At 45.9% G+C, this 19,354-nt stretch overlaps 4 protein-coding genes and 2 pseudogenes across 9 annotated transcripts; 5 read left to right on the top strand and 1 right to left on the bottom strand.

The window, feature by feature from the left end:
• Positions 1-5,492: 5,492 nt before the first annotated feature.
• Positions 5,493-9,135, top strand: LOC9657521 (copper methylamine oxidase). Of its 5 annotated transcripts, none has more exons than XM_024682753.1 (13): positions 5,493-5,570; positions 5,651-5,869; positions 5,932-6,294; positions 6,368-6,480; positions 6,538-6,849; positions 6,902-7,014; positions 7,067-7,394; positions 7,459-7,674; positions 7,730-7,966; positions 8,016-8,201; positions 8,258-8,398; positions 8,458-8,865; positions 8,938-9,132. In XM_024682753.1, the coding sequence occupies exons 3-13, from the start codon at positions 6,090-6,092 to the stop codon at positions 9,070-9,072; spliced, it is 2,394 nt and encodes a 797-aa protein (XP_024538521.1). In that variant the 5' UTR covers positions 5,493-5,570; positions 5,651-5,869; positions 5,932-6,089; the 3' UTR covers positions 9,073-9,132. The 5 variants fall into 5 exon arrangements, with proteins under 5 accessions (XP_024538521.1, XP_024538520.1, XP_002977869.1 ...); XM_024682752.1 differs by having other exon boundaries at positions 5,651-5,873; XM_024682754.1 differs by having other exon boundaries at positions 5,494-5,570; positions 5,651-6,294; positions 8,458-8,726; positions 8,784-8,865; positions 8,938-9,135.
• On the bottom strand, positions 9,070-10,396 carry LOC112349071 (annotated as a pseudogene).
• A 182-nt stretch (positions 10,397-10,578) lies between these two features.
• LOC9657520 (probable plastidic glucose transporter 2) lies at positions 10,579-13,089 on the top strand. 2 transcript variants are annotated; one of them, XM_024682581.1, is made up of 14 exons: positions 10,579-10,687; positions 10,745-10,872; positions 10,939-11,035; positions 11,102-11,169; positions 11,281-11,413; positions 11,466-11,565; positions 11,618-11,730; positions 11,786-11,879; positions 11,933-12,089; positions 12,146-12,292; positions 12,347-12,420; positions 12,478-12,566; positions 12,628-12,742; positions 12,803-13,089. In XM_024682581.1, exons 1-14 carry the CDS (start codon positions 10,674-10,676, stop codon positions 12,983-12,985), a joined length of 1,512 nt encoding a protein of 503 aa, XP_024538349.1. In that variant the 5' UTR covers positions 10,579-10,673; the 3' UTR covers positions 12,986-13,089. The 2 variants fall into 2 exon arrangements, with proteins under 2 accessions (XP_024538349.1, XP_024538350.1); XM_024682582.1 differs by having other exon boundaries at positions 10,582-10,721; positions 10,789-10,872; positions 12,803-13,087.
• Positions 13,090-13,099: 10 nt separating this feature from the next.
• On the top strand, positions 13,100-13,789 carry LOC9657519 (non-specific lipid-transfer protein). Its single transcript, XM_002977821.2, has 4 exons — positions 13,100-13,291; positions 13,362-13,422; positions 13,494-13,593; positions 13,655-13,789. The coding sequence occupies exons 1-4, from the start codon at positions 13,157-13,159 to the stop codon at positions 13,734-13,736; spliced, it is 378 nt and encodes a 125-aa protein (XP_002977867.1). The 5' UTR covers positions 13,100-13,156; the 3' UTR covers positions 13,737-13,789.
• Positions 13,790-13,964: 175 nt separating this feature from the next.
• LOC9657209 lies at positions 13,965-17,262 on the top strand (annotated as a pseudogene).
• A 124-nt stretch (positions 17,263-17,386) lies between these two features.
• LOC9656474 (3-ketoacyl-CoA synthase 4) lies at positions 17,387-19,158 on the top strand. The gene has a single exon (XM_002977819.2). The coding sequence runs from the start codon at positions 17,503-17,505 to the stop codon at positions 19,033-19,035; it is 1,533 nt and encodes a 510-aa protein (XP_002977865.1). The 5' UTR covers positions 17,387-17,502; the 3' UTR covers positions 19,036-19,158.
• The last annotated feature ends 196 nt before the right edge of the window (positions 19,159-19,354 follow it).

The following is a 19,354-nucleotide window of genomic DNA, read 5'->3' as shown; positions in this document are numbered from 1 at the left end:
ACAACGGGATCGTCTGGCAGCCCCGGAGGATCCAGCATGGATGTGAGCGGGTACCTAGAGTACTCCAAACTCTTTCATGGCAGAAGGAATGTAGCATAGTATCGTAATCCCTCCATAGCGACCATTCTTCACGGATTTCACCGTGAAGAAATGCGTTCGCCAACCACGAGTGCTGTGTGTGCTTGGGGGAATTTCATGAGCAAGAATTCGTGCGCCTCCCTCCCAGAATGTTTCTTCCACGACGACTGCATCGATCTATGGCTGCTCGCGCGCACCACTTGCGCTCTCTGCCGATTCACCCAGACAACGTCCGCCGTGGTTCTCGATGTCCAGCAGGAATCGCTGGAAAATCTCCCGCAACAGATGGGAATCCAGCCGCATTCGGTCGATCATCGTAGGGTTTCCAGGGCCGGGGGCAAGAATCCACGAATTCGGGGCAAGACGATCACCAAAATCCACGCCAGGACGATCAGCAGCAGCAAAATCACGAGCAGGAGCTGCAAGCCCACCAGGAAATCTCTCTACTTCTCCTCCTAGTGCCATTTGTCATTGGAGCAGGGGACCGTGGTCCGGATCAATCGACACCACCACAACTTGGCAGCTCTTTTGCTACTCATGAAGGTATGGAATGTTTTTAGGTGGGTGGCAAGTGGCACTAGCAGCAGCTAGAGAGGGATCCCATGCGATCCTCGCAAGATTCCTCTCAAGAACAAGAACAAGCAAACCATACATACTCCAAGAACAAAAAGAAAAGAAGAAAGCTCCCTCCTCCTTTCTTGGCTCTTTGGTACAAAGGAAAGGAAGTACTCTCTCCTGTATACATCATCGGTTGGTTCTTCCTGTGTATACGAGATGACTTTGATGATTGGTACCGATTGGAACCCAGGATGGATCGAAAATTTCTCATGCTCCGGTTCTAACACGCAGGGGTCAAACAGGTCAAGTTTCTGGTCAGCGAGTGTGGGTCTTTTGAATTTTGATTGTTTTTGTGCTCTGATCGTTTCAGTTTCGCCATCCAGAAAATTTGAAGTGAAATGCTCCAAAGTCTCCACAGCCAGCAAAACAACGAAGGAAATCAAGGAAGTTTTGCTGATATTGACTCCCATGTTTCATGAGAAAAGGTTGAGGTGATCTCGAGACCAAGTCTATGATTTTGCATTGCTGTTTGAACTTACAGCCTATGTTTTCCAGATCTTACTAATGTGGGAGAAGAACACTCGGAAGAGAAAAAGAGAAAGAAAAAAAAAAAAACTGTCCCAGCCATGATGCACAGTACTTTGTCATCATAAACATGGTACCTAAATTTTCACATGGTTTGCTTCATTGGGTGGTTTTATTTCTCTATTTTTTAATTTTTCTGCCTTGGACATCTTTGAGTTTTTTCTATCCCCTTGCATCTTTTGCTCATTGTCTTGTTTTCCTTGCCTCTCTTCCCCAGCTGAGTTTTGAGGACCGAGAGAGCTTCGCCATTTGCGTGGAACTTCATGTACAGGAAAGGAAACACCAAGAGTTTAAACACTTCAAGCTCTGCACGAACATAGTAAATCCTTGGATGTTGTTGATTTCTTGTGTTTTGATTGCATATGAGCCACTAGCAGACCATCTTCTTATTTGATTCACTGTACTAACAGGAAATGCTAACCCCATTTGCCTCATGCTTCTTAGAGGACAACTGGCAGATTATACCAGCTAATGTTGCTCCGCTCTTGTCGCTAAAAGACACGTTAAAAACCTTTAGATAATTTGTCTACTTCTGATCATTTGCCAGCCGGTAGGGAAATATCAAGGCCTTCCTCCTGACTTTATATAAATTTCAACCAGGTTTTCAATCTCAAAACAATTAAAACAGTTCACAGTTTCATAGACAATGGAGCAAGGTAAACTTTTCTTAGCACTCTCCCTTGTAATCACAATTGCTGGAGCCAAGAGATATCCTCCTTCCGAAAATTCTTTAGTTCCAGCTCCAGTTCCAGCTCCAATTGCAGCTCCAGCTCCAGTTCCAACTCCATTTCTAGCTCCATCTCCAGCTCCAACAACTCCATTTTGCTGGGAGAGCTACTTGGCGAACACTTTGATATGCTCTTGCACAAAGTTATTTATCTGGGATCCATCAACAAGTGCTATCGGAGCAGCCTTCACTGATATGCTCCACACCTCAAGCAATATCACCACCCAGCATGGTGACTTGTTTGGAGCTCTCACTTGCAACGATCAGGCTGCTTGCAGGCTTTGTACTTTGGAAGCTCTACGTGCTATTCGTTTTTGGTGTGGCCCTGCAGCTTCGGTATCTTACACAGCAGCGGCATGTAGAGTGCAGTATGGTGTTGTGAAAACTACCAGTTGGGCCAGCTGGATCATTCGCCAAGGCAACTGGTTCATTCGAGTTTTCAAGTTCCATTGAAGAGGTTTTAGCATTCTTACCCCCTTATGATATGCTTCAAAAAATCATTTAGTTTTTGGTAGAAGAAAACATAGGAAGTGTGTTGGAATAAAAAATAAACGTAATGGGTGCTAAATTGATTCCATTTTATTTTAACACAACCACTATATATAAGTAGAAATTTCATACCATTTTGATCTCTGAAATCTATCCATGCCACACGCAAAATAGTGATCTCTCACTTGCTTGTTTGTCCATGACGACCCAATTGGCCTGAGAATCCCATCGACCTATCCCCTCCTCCTTCGCTTTGACTATGAGAAAATAATGATCAACACTTGCTGTGATGCCTGTAAAGGAACACATACACAGTTGAGTTTTTCTAGCCTTTTGTATCTAAACTAATAAATTAACATGGGGCTGGCAGAAAAAAAGGCTAAATTTCTGATGATTAGATTTAATTTATTTGAGCACAGTTGGGTTATATCTGAACATGTATGATATCATAAGGCCCTTAGTTTACTTTTTTGGCCTTGAAGACATATAAAGATTTGGTTCTTGTTGAACTCGAAAGAAAAATGAGATTCATGGATTGTTGTTTTTACCACAACAAAATGCTAATAATCTTTTATTCCTTTCCTTAATTTGAACTTCAATTTTCTTTCATCAAAGATATCTAGAATATGCCTGGGTATTCTGGCATATTCTATCTGGTTTAGTCTTTCTTAAACACCTCCAGATATATTTTAGCTTATTCATGGTTGATTGAAACTAGATTAATATTTTTTTATAAGGAAGTTTTATAATTTAGTAAATTTTTTATAATCTAATCTTAAGATGGTTTTTTAAAAAATCTAGCTTTTTCCCAATCACAACATGGCTTTTTAATCTTGAGTGGTTTTTATGGTAAAAGCTACATAACATGGTATTTTACTGAGTGGTGTATATATCAAGTGGCTTTTGTAATTGAATTGTGGTTTTTTTATAGTGTTATTGTGGCTTTCAATAGTAGATTTATTTTTGCTTGTAGCTTTTGATAATGACAAATTGAATGACTAATGAAAGATGATATGAAAATTAAATGTGGCTTTTTTAATGGTTTTGCTGTCAAATTCTAAAATGGTTGTGTTGTCAAATTATTATGTTTTATAGTATATAAAACTATTTTAAATTGGATTAGAAATTATGAGAAACATATCTAAAGCAAACCAAATAAATTATTGATATTAGAAAAAGGGATTAAAATTAGAATATTTCTTTCTATAAAAAGAATAGAATGCAGAATATTCTTTATAATACTGATAGATTGTGCTATACCATAGAACGTAAACTAAAAATACAGATTTTAGTGAATAATGATTATTAACTTAATATTCATTTCATTAGGTATTTGAATAATTTATTGTGATGTGCATTAACACTTGCTTGCTTTGGATTTTGATTTTTACTATTATTCCATATAAGAAGCTGAAATACTTGTTAGGCATATTTCTACTACTAAATTAACTTTGTATAGATCAAATACCATAAGATATGACTTCTTGATTTCAACTATATAGCTTTTGCTGGATTGTTCAAATTGTGGCATGTCTAGCATAATGGTTAAAAAAGGCAAGGAGATGGAGCTTGTAATCCTATGTGGTCTGTTATGTAGCTTGTAATAGCCATGGTAGTTTTGAAGCTATGATGGGAGTTATTCATAGGGGAGCCTATCACTAATGAAATTGTGGAAGCATGGTGTTAATCTCCTTTGTAAGTATGGTATATCTTTAACACACCTCTATATACTTAGAAGTTTTAAAAGCTGCACTAATAAAAAAATAAATTCTTATTTGACTATAGATTTCTAACATACTTGTTTTCAAATGACATTGTGAAAAGTTTAAAATGTATATAGGTATGAATTTCTTTAGCCAATTGTTAAGAAATTACAAAGTTATCAATACATTTTATTTGAGTATTGACATTGTTAATTCAGATCATCCTAAAGAGTTTTCAATTGAATTCTTAAATTCAATCACTCCATCCAGATTACCACCATACAAATTGATTCTAAAAAACATAATGCCATTTTGATTCTTCTAAGGAACATATCTCTATAAATTGGTTTATGTAATGACACTTGTCTTATTCTTAGACAAACACTATAAAATGTATTAAAATTGTGAAATTATCACAGGACAATAAATGCCATAAAATTTTATCCCATGAAATGTGAAAAAGGCAATTTTTAATTCGTTTGGGGTATTACCTAACTTTTTCTAAAGATCAAGATTAAAAATTTAATTGTGTTGAAATTTAGCTTCTACAATCATGGCCAACTTTATGTTACTCCCTCAAGGTGCTCTTCACCTGAACAACTTTGTATTTAACCCCTTTTCAAGGTAATCTTATATTGCATAATCAACACTTCTATATAATGAACATAATCTACACTGAAATACTTCAATAGACTTGAATTTATAAGTTGCATCGATCCAGCCAAAAAGTACTATCAAGAATCTTATTTCTTAAATGTTAAATTTCTATACCTTCAACAAGGTATGTGATGCCTCTATTATACAGCTCCATCACATCACTTTAGAGTTTGGAATTAACAATACTATAGCATTACTCTGGTGAAGCTATTACAACCTCGCAAGATAAGCTCAAATTGCAATTTGAGCCAGAGGAATTAATCCTAGTGCAGCCTTTCCATAGCAACTTTGGAACGAGTTTAGAGCTTTAAAAAGCATAGAAATGGTGTTAATGGTTGAAAGTTTTGCCAATTGCCTAGCATTTGCTGAGCAATTACTAGTGTGTAAATAAAATGTGATTGTGTGCAATTGAAAACAAAAAACTATATCCACACATATGTAAATAACACATATTTCATGTTTTGTTAACTTAACTATCTTCAGTGTCGAGAAGCATTCTAAAAGGCTTTCAATGTGGCATCGAACAGCATCCATATGGATTATGAAAAGACCTGGCACCTCAGCCAAAGCTAGCACAGGATCAAAGAGAGAGAGCTCCAAACTTTTAGGGACGGATCGAATTAACAAAAGGATGGTACGGACGAGTGTGCCCCCAAAATATCGGTAAAATCTCTCATGCTGTAGGGTTTTTAGCTTATCCATGATATATGGAGCTTGAGGCCCCAAGGCGCTAGCGCGATCGTGGAGTTCAGGCATTTCGATCGATCGATCAGGTAATCCGCTGCATGATCGCGCACCAGATTCTGGAGTGTCGATCCTCATATTTCCTGAATCTCTTGCGCTTCCTGGCTAGGTCGATCAGCGGCGCCTCACATTTCGATCGATTCCCGATCGATTCCTCCATAATCTCTGGGATTTCCACGGGGTTTGGGAAGATTTGGGAGGAAATCGTACATGTCGTGTTAGTCGAGCTGTCGGTTTCTCTAGGAACTGTGTTGGACGCATTAGGCAAGGCATCTTAGTCGCAGGATCGACGACGCGAGAGTTTTCTTTCCTTTTCTTTAGCGCTCGCGTGTGTAAGATGCGTGAATACACTTCAGGCTGGTGCTAACATCTTGGAATTCTTTGGAACAGGGCAGAGATTCTCTGGGAGTGATTGGAGTGTAGAAAATTCGCTCCTGGTGGTTGGAAAAGCTTGGACCGCTCTATTTCTATCGCTGCTCCTCCCCGACGGGGTTAGCTACGGCGCCTTCCTGTATGCAGTTCGAGCTCCTCCGGGTGACTATAGTCGAATGGCGAACGTATCCAAGGCGAATGCTGGATCTACTTGTTGCCAATCAGCAGCCCCCAGGTTGGAGCAGGGATCATCTCTTCGGGGGGAAGTCGTGTCTGGGATTTCTTCCTGGGCTGCTGCCGAGGAAGCCAGCATCGCTTTGAGTGCTCCAGAGAGCTACGCTTCTGTCGAGACTGTCAGTGAGCCTGTGAGCACCATCAAAGGTACCAAGAACACTTCTCGTGAAAGTCATTCTAGATAATTCGAGCTCATAATTGTTGTGCCGTGTTGCTGCAGCTCCTGCGGTGGTGCTTCTCAAGGCACAGCAGAGCCATCCTCTGGATCCGCTCAGCCCGGCTGAAATTAAAGTCGCCACCGAGACTGTGAGAGGTGCTGGAAAATCTGCTGAAGTGAGTGGCTCCTTTGTTTGCTCTGCTAGTAGTAGTGATAAACTTTCTTCCTTGCAGATTCGTGATGCTATGAGATTTGTTGAGGTGGTTTTGAATGAACCCGAAAAAGATGTGGTCGCGCTGGCTGACGCACACTTTTTTCCTCCTTATCACCCGGCTCAAGGCTTGCGTACAACTGCGAAGGGATTGCCCCTGATTCCTTTCCAGCTTCCTCCTAGACAAGCAAAACTTACAGTCTACAATGTCGCCAGCAACGAGACGAGCATCTGGATTGTGGAGCTGACGGAAGTTCATGCTTTGACTCGAGGTGGACATCGCAAAGGGAAAGTTATCTCGTGTGAAACATTGACCGATGTTCAGCCGGCTTTTGTAAGAGTTTGCATTTTTGGAAATTTTTTTATCACTGGCTTTCTTTGCTCAGGATGCCGAAGAGTACGCTCTGTGCGAGGCAGCCATTAAGGCTTACAAGCCGTTTGTGGAAGCCGTGAAAAAGAGAGGTATAGAAAACATGGATCTGGTTATGGTTGACCCATGGTATGTATCTTTATGGAGAGTTTGACAATGTAATAAACGTGATTCATTGTAGGTGTGTCGGGTACTTTGGCGAACGGGATGCTCCAAGCAAAAGGCTTGCAAAGCCACTGATATTTTGCAGAACCGAGAGCGACTGTCCGATAGAGAATGGGTATGCGCGACCGCTCGAAGGCATACACATTCTTGTGGACCTCCAACACATGAGAATTCTCGAGTTTGAGGACCTCGAGTTCGTTCCTTTGCCTCCGCCGGATCCGCTGAGGAACTACACGCCGTCACATATTCGAGGGGGGCTCAGAAGTGACTTGAAGCCGCTAAAGATCATGCAACCAGATGGTCCGAGCTTTCGTGTTGATGGATACCACGTTGAGTGGCAGAAGGTATGTGTGAAACTTATCTTATTCCACTGTGACAGTCTTTGTTTATTGTGCTTTTGGCGTGCAGTGGAACTTTCGCATTGGATTTACTCCGCGAGAAGGACTTGTGATTCATACAGTTGCTTATGATGATGGAAGCAGAGGAAGGAGGTCCGTCGCGTATCGGCTGAGCTTTGTGGAGATGGTTGTTCCGTATGGAGATCCATTAGAGCCGCACTACAGAAAAAACGCATTTGACGCAGGAGAAGACGGACTTGGAAAGAACGCGCACTCACTCAAGCTGGTAAACTTATTATTTGTTTTCTCAGAACCGTATCAAGTTTGATGTTACGTAAAAGGGCTGCGATTGCTTGGGACATATCAAGTACTTCGATGCGTTTTTGACAAACTACCGGGGCAGCGTGGAGAAGATTGAGAATGCGATCTGTATGCACGAAGAAGACTATGGGATTCTTTGGAAGCATCAGGACTGGCGCTCGGGACTCTCTGAAGTTCGACGATCGAGAAGGCTAACTGTGTCTTTCCTTTGCACAGTTGCAAACTACGAATATGGCTTCTACTGGCATTTCTACCAGGTAAGAACTTGTTAATGGAGTGACGGCTTGTTACTCCGTGCTAGTACAGGATGGAAAAATAGAGGCTGAGGTGAAGCTCACGGGGATTCTCAGCCTGGGAGCACTTCGTGCTGGAGAAATCAGGAAATACGGGACTGTTATAGCTCCTGGTTTATATGCTCCAGTTCACCAGCACTTTTTCGTGGCCAGAATGAATATGGCTGTCGACTGCGTCCCTGGAGAACAAGCAAACCAGGTACTTACTTCATTCGATTCATCGCTTGTTGGTTTCTCCCCCGCGATTGTTTTCAGGTTGTGGAAGTTAACGTTCTCTCGGAGAAAGCAGGCTCGGACAATCCTCACAATAACTCGTTCTACCCGACCGAGACTGTGCTAAAGTCTGAGTTACAGGCTCAGCGAGACTGCAACTCTCTCTCCGCTCGCCATTGGATTGTAAGTTCTTCCTGCTGCATCTGGAGAACTAAGTGCTAGTTTGATTCTCATTTTCCAAGGTCCGGAACACCCGAAGTTTCAATAGAATGGGCCAGCTGACGGGCTACAAGCTTGTTCCAGGCTCGAATTGCCTACCCCTCGTAGGCGAGAACGCTATGATGCTCCGACGAGCAAAGTTTCTCCACCACAACCTGTGGGTGACCAGCTACAGCCCCGACGAGCGATATCCCGGCGGAGACTTCCCAAACCAGAATCCTCGAGTTGGAGAGGGGCTGCCTACATGGACGAAGCGCGATAAGAACCTGGAACAGGCCGATATAGTGCTATGGTCAGTGGCTCACTTTGGTTTGATACGATCTTTCATGGTTTTCTCGTGGATTTCCAGGTACACTTTCGGCGTGATCCACGTACCAAGGCTGGAAGACTGGCCTGTGATGCCTGTGGAACATCTTGGATTCTCGCTCGCGGTAAGAAAACCAACTTCTTTGATTAAAACATTCCATTGACAATGTGCTTTGCTTGTTTATTTTTTCATCTAGCCTGTGGGATTCTTCAATTGTAGTCCAGCAATCGATGTTCCTCCAAGTGAGCATCAAGCCAATGCTGCCAAAGAGGATGTTGCTGCTGTTGTGAAACCCGCTGCTGCAACAAGTATGGTAATCTCGAAGCTGTGAATGAAAGTAGCTGTGTTCTATAAGCTTTTAAATCAAAAGATTGCACGAAGGTTAGTTTTACAACAGAGGCAAAAAGAAAATTTCTCACTACACTTGGAGCTCAACCTTTCTGGAAATCTGAAACTTTCTCACTGCTCTAGGAGCTCACCCTTGCTGGAAATCTGGAAACAAACCACAGAGAAAAGTGTTAGAAAACTTCTAAAACAAAATGAGACAACGCACCTGGATCGCCTTGCCAAGATCTCTCACGGCTCAATCTCGCCAAGATAGATTTGCTTGTCACTGCTACACGAGCCGATGATCGGCTGCGTCGGGTGGAACACGGACTCGTTCACAGACCCCGTGTGTCCCGGAAGCTTGTACAAGATCCGGCGGCTGGACGTATCCCAGATGTAGACCATACGGTCCCCGCTCCCGGACGTCACCCTGTTCCCATCCGGCGACCAGCTACACTTGAGCAGATTCTGCTCCACCGTGTGGACGTGCCCAGTGAAAGTCTTCACGCACCGGTTCTGTGGAGCGTAGGGACGAAGATCCCAGATCTTCAGCGTCGAGTCCATCGAGTTCGTGAGCAAGAACGATCCATCCGGGCTGAGCTCCATCCCTGTGATCGTATCAAGGTGTCCCTGGAGATGCATCACCACCTCGTTCTTGCGAAGATCCCAGACTTTCACTTCGTTGTCGATCCCTCCGGAGAAAACCTTGTCCGCCGCCTCGGAGAAGCCCACTGCCGTGACTTGGTACTTGTCTGGGAGCGTCTGGATGCAGCCCCGGCGGCGGAGGTCCCAGAGCTTGGCGGTGCCATCGTCGGAGCCGCTGACGAGCAAAGGCGGGCCTTTCTTCACCGGGCAACACGCATTGACGAAGGAGGAGTGCTCGGCCATCTTCTTGATCTGGCGCCCGGTGTCCGCGTCCCAGGCCCTCACCGTCTTGTCCGGGCTCGCGGACACGATCTGGCCGCCGTCGAGCATCCAATGCACGTCTAGCACGCCGTTCCGGTGGCCCTTGAGCACCATGAAATTCTCGCAGGGGCCGGTGACGCGCCAGAGGAAAATATCCTTGTCGAAGCTCCCCGACGCGATCACGTCGCCGCGCGGGTGGAATTTCATGGTGTAAATCGCCCCGGCGTGGCCGCTGAGCAGCATCGTCGGCGATTCGAGGCTGGAAGTGCGGCGGACGCCATTGAAGTGCCGGATCTGCTTGCCGTCGCTGCCGCTTACCTCCTCTAGCTCTGTTCTAGCGCGCTTGGCGGGGACAATGGCGCCATCTTCCTCCGGGCGCTTCATCGCCGAGCTGCCCAAAATCCCTAGCGCGAAGAGCCCTAAAAAATAACGAAAAACCCTAAAATCTTTACCGGTTTGATAATAGCTTTAAAAACGGTTCCACTTTTTCCCATTTCACTGCGAAGTCTGTACGTGTTGACACGTGGCGACGCCTGGCCGTCGGATGTGGCATCACATCGTATGTCTGACACGTAGACGCATCCAACGGAGGAGATTTGTTCGTTTGATTGGAGCTTCTTAAGCTCCAATGCCATCGGTTTTCTTGTGTGATCGAGGCGGCAATCCCTTGGGGCGCGCGGCATCGATGCGGGTGGAGCGATGGCGGCATCGCGGTGAGGAATTTGGCGCCGCGATCGAGATCTCATGGTATAGGTTTTGTCGGTTCCCAGCTCTAATCTTCTCACGAGCGGAATTCCATGCGTCGGCGATCCAGACAAGATGATGAGATCCTTCTCGCTGTACAAGCGGCCGTCGCGAGAGCTTCCTTCGATGGATGGAATCGTTGCAACGAATGCAGGTCAGAGAATTTGCTTTCCCAAGATTTGCGCGCGCTTGAGAGATTATCGGCATGGTTTTGATCCAGATCAAGAGCAGGCAAACCAGCCAGTTCCATGGCATTTGTCGCTGCCACACATCTGCGTTGCGCTCATCATCTCGGCCTTGTTTGGCTATCACATTGGGTAGGGAAAGCTTTCTTCTTTCTTGACTCTCTTTTCATTTATCTTCTTCGTGGCTTCTCATCCCAGGGTCGTGAACATCCCTCTACCTTACATTTCCAGAGATCTTGGCTTTGGTGAAAACTCTCTCGCTCAAGGTGTGTAGTAGTGGTTCTTTCTTCTTTGTATTGTAGCTAGCTAGAATTTTTTATGTTGGAACGAGTACTTGTGTGCAAAGTTGTCTCAGTTGGAATGCCTGGAGCTCGCAGGCTTTGTTGTGAGTGTATGCTTGATAGGCGCTTTTGCTGGATGTGCAATCAGCGGCACTGTGGCGGATCGTCTCGGGCGCCGGAGAGCTTTTCAACTGTGCGCTATTCCCATGGTGCTCGGTCCAATTCTCAGGTACGTGAAAGAAAGCTCGCGAATTTTTCATATAGCTTTGTGAACTTTACAGTGCAAAGGCATGGAATCTCGCGTCTATGCTTGTTGGTCGGCTGCTCGTTGGATGCGGTCTAGGCATTGGTGCTCCAGTTCTCGCGCTCTATGTCTCGGAGGTAAGCTTGTTTGCCAGGCCAACTATGAGTGACGTTTGCTTGTTTTGCTCAGGTTTCGCCAACTCAAGTCCGAGGGTCTTTTGGAAGCTTTCCTCAGACTGCTACATGTATTGGTCTCCTTGCAGCTCTTATAGTTGGTCTTCCCATAAGCTCCACCCCGGACTGGTAACAAGCTTTAGCCGAATTTATTTTGTTAAACCAGCTCGCTTCTTTCTTTCAGGTGGAGAGCGTGCTTCTGGATCTCTACGCTTCCCGCTGCCTTACTGCTACTAGGAATGGAGTTCTGTGCCGAAAGTCCGAGGTGGCTGTTTAAGGTGAGTTTACTCGATTCTTCCTTGTCTATTCTGTACCAACTAAACCTCTCCAGAATTCTCGCTGGTATGAAGCAGAGCACGAACTTGAACGGCTGTGGGGAGCAGCTCACGCTAAGGCAGCAATGTCGGAGCTTGTCCAGAGCGAACAATCAGATGATTTAGAGATGATTGCTCCGTGGAAAGAGTTGCTGGATAGGCGTTACGTGAGAGGTACATGACTTATTGTTTGCATGACAGTGGTTTACATGACCATGTTTGAACTTCAGCTGTTTTGCTGGGAGGAGGATTGTTTGCTTTGCAGCAGTTCTCTGGTATCAACGCCATTTTCTACTTTTCTTCGACCGTGCTGAAGAGTGCTGGAGTCTCTTCGGATCTGGCTGCCACGGTCTCCGTTGGAGCAGTCAATCTAGTTGGTATGGTTTTCACTTTCTAGTAGCAGAAAACTGACTTTGATATTTCATCTTCAGGGTCCTTTGTAGCAGCAGGTTTGATGGACAGGCTAGGACGCCGCAAACTCATGATGTGGAGCTTCACTGGAATGGTCTGGGCTCACTTTTTTCGTGTCAGTATTGACTAAGGCTTTGTTTTTCTTTCTCAGGCTGTCTCGATGGCAATGCAAGCAGCAGTAGCAGCTTTTGGTTTCTTAAAACCAATTCGTGCTACGACGACTTTGATAGGAACTCTCTTGTAAGCGCACTCATCACTTTGGTTTTTACGTGACACTGACTTGTGAATCGAATCCATGCAGCTATGTTTTCTCCTTCGCTTCTGGAGCGGGTCCAGTTCCAGCGCTGCTACTACCGGAGATCATTCCCATTCGCATAAGAGGCAAAGCAATGGCTTTCGCGATGTGCGTTCACTGGGTAAGCACAAAGCGTGTGTGATCTTCTTTAGCTTACTTCTGTCATGGTTTGTGATTCCAGGTAGCGCATTTTTTCGTGGGATTGCTCTTTCTCCCGCTGATCAACGCTACTGGAGCATCGGTTCTCTACACGTTCTTCTCAGTGGTTTGCTTCTTCGCGGCGATTTTCGTGAAGAGAAACGTCGTGGAGACGAAAGGACGCTCGCTAGAGGACCTCGAGATGCTGCTCGTTGCCGGGCACTAAGACGTGATTAGATTAGTGATAAACAATCCTGTTTAGATGCTAAGCATGGCACCGAACGCTTGCTACTATTTCAAGGAAGCTCCACGAGGCAGTTTTTTGAAAGACACGGGCTAGGGTTTTTTATTTCGCTCAGCGATTGATAGCGCGCGAGCGAGGCGAGAGATTTCTTCCATGGCGGTGTCGGATGGATCGAAGCTCCGGTCGGCCGAGCTCATGGATCAAATGGCGAAGCATTTGGAGACGGGAGCCGGCGAGGAGCTCAAGAAGAAGATTGGATTGGTCTATCAGATCAATGTGTCGCCCAAGGTGAGTGATCGATTGCGATTTTAGTGCTCCATTGACGGTCGTCGCTCTCGATTTCTTGATTCGAGCGTAGAAAATCGGGATCGACGAGGAGAGCTACGTTGTGGATTTGAAAAATGCGAAGGTTAGCAAAGGTATGTATGGATTTTGCCTAGCTCTTTTTTATTTCTTTTTTTCAAGGATAGCTACATGGATTTTATCACAGGTCCGTGTGAGGAGAAACCGGACGCTACGTTTTCGTTTGTGGATGGGGATTTTATGGCCGTGGCTATGGGGAAAATGAATCCTCAAATGGCATTTATCAGGTAAGTTGTCCTCTTAGTTTTTCTTTCGTGTTCGAACTTTTGTTTCTATTTCATCCCGCAGAGGTAAAATGAAGATCAAGGGAAGTATGAGCGCAGCTCAAAAGTTTACTCCAGAGATATTTCCTAAACCTTCGAAGCTATGAACTTTAGAACTTGTTCAATAAAACAGCGCCTTTACTCTCGCTTTCGCGAAGAACTGAGTTTGTGAGGCCTTCTACACGGAACTTTGAAGTAAGTTTTCCTCCCTTTTATCATTCTCTACTTCGCTAACACTTTTCGTTTATGCAGATGGAGTTCCTACACGGATTGTAAACCTGTACGGTCTGGTCTAGCTGGTGGAATGAAATATTTTCTGGACGCAACGGTAGGGTTCTAGGGTTCTTCGCATGGTGAGGTTGTTTCTCTTGCGTTTTTTCCTCGTTGTGTGCGGTTTCTTTGAGTGACCATGGAGAAGTTCGATGAAGTCGAGAAATGTATCCCACTGCCGAGGTTGTGCGGGCAATTGCGACTGTGGGAGCTCCCCGAGCACTTCGTTTTCCGGCCACTCGATGGACGTCCATTGCTGTCAATAAACCGGTTGACGGGAACGCCGTCTTTGATTAGTAAGGGACTTCGGAACTTTCCTTGTTCAAGCTGATCTTGTTTTTTTTTTATTTTAATTTTCAGATGAGATACCTCTTTCGACAAATCAGACATCTGTGCAAACTATGATAGTCTATGGTGTTGCTGGAGCTATCAAACTTTTGGCAGGTTTAAATTTTTTTCTTCTCGTGCGTGCCATGACAACGATTGCAGGGCTCTATATTCTTGTTATAACTGGAAGAGAGTGCGTTGGACAATCTCGAGGCCATCCAGTTTTTAGAGCATCGTCCTTACGATTCCTACACTGTGTCGTCCGTGACGATCTCAGTTTCCAGGAAGTAAGTTTTACCTCCTTGTTTTGAAGACCATAGGAAACTTATAATATTCAGGAGTAGTGAGCCCTGTTAAAAGGTTTTTCGATCTGCTAGCAGAAGAAGGATGAGTATCAGTACTTGCGTCTTCTAAAAATTGCCGAGACCACGCCGGGCCTCTACTTCTCTTATGAAGTCGATCTAACACGGAAGTAAGCTATTTTTCTTTGACGTAGAGAACATAACGTAGTACACAACGCTACGCAGTACTCAGATATCTCATGATCCATCAAAAGTGCAAAGAAGCCAGACGCTCTGGCAGCAGGTGCTTATATGTATTTATGGAAATTGATACTGACATTTTTCTACTCTGTAGGCTGATCCAAAATTCCTGTGGAACCGCGAAATGCTGAAGTTTCTGACGGAGGCCAATGTAAGAGCAATTTCCTCTATTTCCCCGCGATGCTTACTCACAGTTTGTCTTAATGCAGTTAGAATCCTACAGTTTACCATTGATACAAGGAAATATCCTTTGAGACAAGTACATATTGCATGACATTGTTCCTTGACGATAAACCACGCTTTCAGTCTAAACAGATCCTGGTAAACGATAGATTTATTACTCTTTCTCTGATTTCAAGGCGAGCTGTAGATCGCATTGGTGAGCTATTCATTACTTTTGTTCTTTTCCTGATAAATGAGCTTCAGGCACTCGGATGTGGAGACGAGGCGCCGACCTTCAAGGGAATGTTGCAAATTTTGTTGAAACCGAGCAAATGCTAGAACTAGATGGCTATCTAGCATCCTACGTACTGGTATACGATATTTTATTGTTCCTGTGTTTTTTTTTTTCTCACTCGGGATGTTTTTTGCAGGTCAGGGGCTCAATCCCTCTACTCTGGGAACAAATCGTGGATCTTACTTACAAACCTGTACTTAGCACTGTCTATCCATCCCAAACGGTACAGCTAAAACTTTGATAAACTTATTCGCTTTGGTGCCTCAGCCTAAGGTGGTCGAGCGACACTTTCAAGATCTCTGTGAGAAGTATGGATCTGTTTTGGCTGTTGATCTTATTAATCAGGTAACTAGTCGAATTCCTTCGCACGAAGCAACTCCCTGATTTCATTTTCGTCCCTTATTTCGTCCCCTTTCATTTTCGTCTCGTAGCAAGGATTGGAAGGAGTGCTGAGCGTGGCATACAAAAATGCAATGATCAAACTGGAAAACGAGAAATTGAAGTATGTATGTTTGCGCAGGATATATGTTCAGATGATTCAGCTGAAACTTTCAGATATGTGCCGTTTGACTTCCATCGTGTCTGCGGTCAAATCCACTTCGATAAACTGTCTACTCTTCATGATCAAATAGCAGAACAACTGATGCAGCAAGGGTATAAAAACGATTATTGCTCATACCATTTCAAATATAAGAATATTGTCCAGGTTTTATCTAGTTAATAGTGAACGTAAAGTTGTGCAAGCCCAGAATGGAGTTGTGAGGACAAATTGTATCGACTGTTTGGATCGTGTGAACGTAACACAGGCAAGTTCTTAATGTTCCGATGAAGCTCAAGTAGAAAATGTGGTCTTCTATCGTTTCAGAGCTTGATAGCAAGAAGAGCGTTGGAAGCGCAACTGCAAAAGATCGGGTTTTTCAAGCTGCAAGAAAAAATCGATCATCATCCTTGCCTTGAGAAGCACTTCAACCATTGTAATAATCTTTCCTTTCTTTGTTTCCTCCTTGTCTAATCCCTTTCACGTGAAACAGTATGGGCCGATCACGGTGATGCAGTACACGGGAACACCAGCTCTAAAAGGAGACTTTGTCCGGTGAATCGCCACTGTGAAAGATTGTTTTCTTTTACTTTCTCGTGTGCTAGATCGCTAACTTTTGGACGCTGGCTTTTGTAGACACGGAAGGCGGACAATTTCGGGCTTTATACAAGACGGAATCAGCGCTCTGACCCGCTACTACCTCAACAATTTCAAGGACGGTGCTCGACAGGTACAAAGCCTCAATTTTCTTCCAGCTTCCTTGTTGCTTCCTTTTTTCTTCCAGGACGCGATGGACCTTGTCGCTGGACACTATGTTGTTACGCGTGGAAAGCCGTCTCCTTTCCCCTTTGGGCTGCACGAAGCGATCACAGTTAAGGACCACTGTTTTGCTTGTTGGTCTTGTACTGAGAGTTTCGCGTCGCTTTTGCGCTTGCAGTGCATGCCGCTTGCCACAAGTTTGATACTACTGTTTTTCGTGTGCTCGGCTTTATCCCTGAGAAGAGGTAAAAGTGCTTCCACTTGTTTGCCGCCGCCTCAGATTGTGTCGCTTCGATCTGCAGTGGAGAAAGATCCAGGCCAGCTCTTCAACGCTGTTGTGTGGGCGACACTCACCGCTAGCATCGTGTCGGCTGTCAGATTAAATGGTCGCCAGTTTTGCTCGAGACCACGCCTGTGCAAGCTCATCTCCTAGCACGAGCTCTAAGAAAAATGGTTGGAACTTTAGATAGTGCCCCAGAGCTCAAGAAATCAAAGAAGAAATCAAAGAAAAATAAAGGATAACTCTCATCTAAAGATTATCTCGTAGAAAAAAAAATGAATGGCTGGAATTTTAGATAATGCTCCAGAGCACAAGAAATGAAAGAAGAAAAGAAAAAAGAGAACTTTCGCATGTTTTAAATCTTGTGGTGCCCAACTTTCGCAAAAGCTTGTGATGCCCAACTAAGAAGCATCAGGACCTCGAGAAGAGGAGCAATGCTAGATCTAAAAACTAAAAGAAACAGTTTGGAACTTCAGATAGTGCTCCAGAGCTCAAGAATAAATCAAAGAAGAAAATCAAAGAAAGAAATCACTTTCACTTTTGCCACGTCACGTGCCACGCCAGCATCACTATATTTCCGCGAATATGCTCCCCTAGGGCTCTTATTCGCTCGCGAAGAGAGAAGAGAGAGAGAGGGAGAGAGAAAGAGAGAGAAAAAGAAGAAAAGAGGGGGAGAGAAGGGAGGGACGAGCACCATACCATGGCTGTGGAGCTCCAGATCCAAAGCACTAGTAGCAGCGCTCGCCGCCTCCCCGATTTCCTCCAGGGCGTCAATCTCAAGTACGTGAAGCTGGGCTACCACTACCTCATCACTCACCTCCTCACTCTCCTCCTCGTCCCGCTCCTCCTCGCCGTCCTCCTCGAGGCCACTCGCCTCGGCCCCGACCAGATCCTCCACCTCTGCCGCCACCTCCAGCTCAATCTCCTCAGCGTCCTCCTCTGCTCCGCATTGCTCGTCTTCGCCGCCACCGCCTACGCCATCTCCCGCCCCCGCCCCGTCTTCCTCCTCGACTTCTCCTGCTACCTCCCGCCCCCCCACCTCGAGGTCAAGTTCCAGCGCTTCATGGAGCACTCGCGCCTCTCGGGCCACTTCGACGATCGCAGCCTCGACTTCCAGCGCAAGATCCTCTCGCGCGCCGGGCTGGGCGAGGAGACGTACCTCCCGGCGGCGCTGCACGAGCTCCCCTCGCGCGCGTGTATGGCCACTGCCCGCCTCGAGGCCGAGGAGGTGATGTTTGGAGCCGTGGACGAGCTCCTCCAGCGCACCGGGATCCGGCCCAAGGACATCGGCGTGCTCGTCGTCAATTGCAGCCTCTTCAATCCCACGCCTTCCCTGTCAGCCATGATCATCAATCGCTACAAGATGCGAGGGAACATCAAGAGCTACAACCTCGGCGGGATGGGCTGTAGCGCCGGCGTCATCGCTGTGGATCTGGCCAGGGACATCCTCCAGGTGGAGCGGAGAACGTACGCGCTGGTGGTGAGCACCGAGAACATCACCCAGAACTGGTACTCCGGCAACCAGCGCAGCATGCTCATCCCGAACTGCCTCTTCCGGATGGGTGGCGCCGCGCTGCTGCTCACGAATCGCCGCGCCAAGAGGCACCGAGCGAAGTACGAGCTCGTCCACACTGTAAGAACGCACAAGGGAGCCGACGATAAGTGCTATGGATGTGTTTACCAGGAGCAAGATGGCGATGGAAAGATGGGAGTCTCGCTGTCCAAGGAGCTCATGGCCATCGCCGGGGACGCTCTCAAGACCAACATCACGACGCTGGGCCCGCTGGTACTGCCGCTGTCCGAGCAGATCATCTTCTTCGTGGTGCTCGTCCTGCGGAAGCTCACCAAGCGTAAGAACCGGTTCAAGACTTACATACCCGACTTCAAGCTGGCGTTCGAGCACTTTTGCATCCACGCCGGCGGCCGGGCCGTGATCGACGAGCTGGAGAAGAACCTGCAGCTGACGGAGCGTCATGTGGAGGCGTCGAGGATGACGCTGCACAGATTTGGAAACACGTCGTCGTCGTCGATATGGTACGAGCTGGCGTACCTCGAGGCGAAAGGCCGGGTGAAGCGGGGCGACCGGGTGTGGCAGATTGCGTTTGGGAGTGGGTTCAAGTGTAACAGCGCCGTGTGGAGGGCGTTGCGGAGCATCAAGCCGCCGAGCCACGGGCCGTGGGAGGACTGCATTGACAAATACCCGGTACGCATTCCAGACGCTGTCGAAATTTGAGTCCCTGGAACAACAGACACTCACGTATAAGTATACATAAACTTTGATCTCTTCTTACTCTGCTCTTGTACCACCACCAGCTTTTTACGAGCGATTTTTGAATGAAACCAACCATTCGTTTGATCTGTCGTTCTTGACTGCGTCCAGGCATCTCATCTCAGTACGAATCCAGCTGTGCAATTGATAGATATGTTCTATCTGTTTGCCTTAAATTCCAATTCTCTGAAATAAAAGTCAGAAATCTTCTCCTGTATTGTAGAGTACCTCCAAATCGCTACTTGGAGGGGTCCCAAAAGTCTGCTGCTTGTAGGCCCAGATT

This window comes from Selaginella moellendorffii, unplaced genomic scaffold (assembly GCF_000143415.4).
Source record: "Selaginella moellendorffii unplaced genomic scaffold, v1.0 SELMOscaffold_35, whole genome shotgun sequence".
Lineage (NCBI taxonomy): Eukaryota > Viridiplantae > Streptophyta > Lycopodiopsida > Selaginellales > Selaginellaceae > Selaginella > Selaginella moellendorffii.
The sequence above is the reverse complement of the archived record's forward strand: the minus strand, read 5'-3'. Positions and strand labels throughout refer to the sequence as shown.

What these genes read in the sequence shown, in the direction of transcription:
- LOC9657521 (XM_002977823.2), top strand. Translation starts at nt 6,090, where the DNA reads ATGGCGAACGTATCCAAGGCGAATGCTGGATCTACTTGTTGCCAATCA. An exon ending in CTGGTTATGGTTGACCCATG is followed by an intron (nt 7,015 to 7,066) that starts GTATGTATCTTT and finishes GATTCATTGTAG; the next exon opens with GTGTGTCGGGTACTTTGGCG. An exon ending in ATCTTGGATTCTCGCTCGCG is followed by an intron (nt 8,866 to 8,937) that starts GTAAGAAAACCA and finishes TTTTTCATCTAG; the next exon opens with CCTGTGGGATTCTTCAATTG.
- LOC9657520 (XM_024682581.1), top strand. An exon ending in TTGTTTGGCTATCACATTGG is followed by an intron (nt 11,036 to 11,101) that starts GTAGGGAAAGCT and finishes TTCTCATCCCAG; the next exon opens with GGTCGTGAACATCCCTCTAC. An exon ending in TGAAAACTCTCTCGCTCAAG is followed by an intron (nt 11,170 to 11,280) that starts GTGTGTAGTAGT and finishes TGGAGCTCGCAG; the next exon opens with GCTTTGTTGTGAGTGTATGC.
- LOC9657519 (XM_002977821.2), top strand. Translation starts at nt 13,157, where the DNA reads ATGGCGGTGTCGGATGGATCGAAGCTCCGGTCGGCCGAGCTCATGGAT. An exon ending in AGATCAATGTGTCGCCCAAG is followed by an intron (nt 13,292 to 13,361) that starts GTGAGTGATCGA and finishes ATTCGAGCGTAG; the next exon opens with AAAATCGGGATCGACGAGGA. An exon ending in CCTCAAATGGCATTTATCAG is followed by an intron (nt 13,594 to 13,654) that starts GTAAGTTGTCCT and finishes TTCATCCCGCAG; the next exon opens with AGGTAAAATGAAGATCAAGG.
- LOC9656474 (XM_002977819.2), top strand. Translation starts at nt 17,503, where the DNA reads ATGGCTGTGGAGCTCCAGATCCAAAGCACTAGTAGCAGCGCTCGCCGC.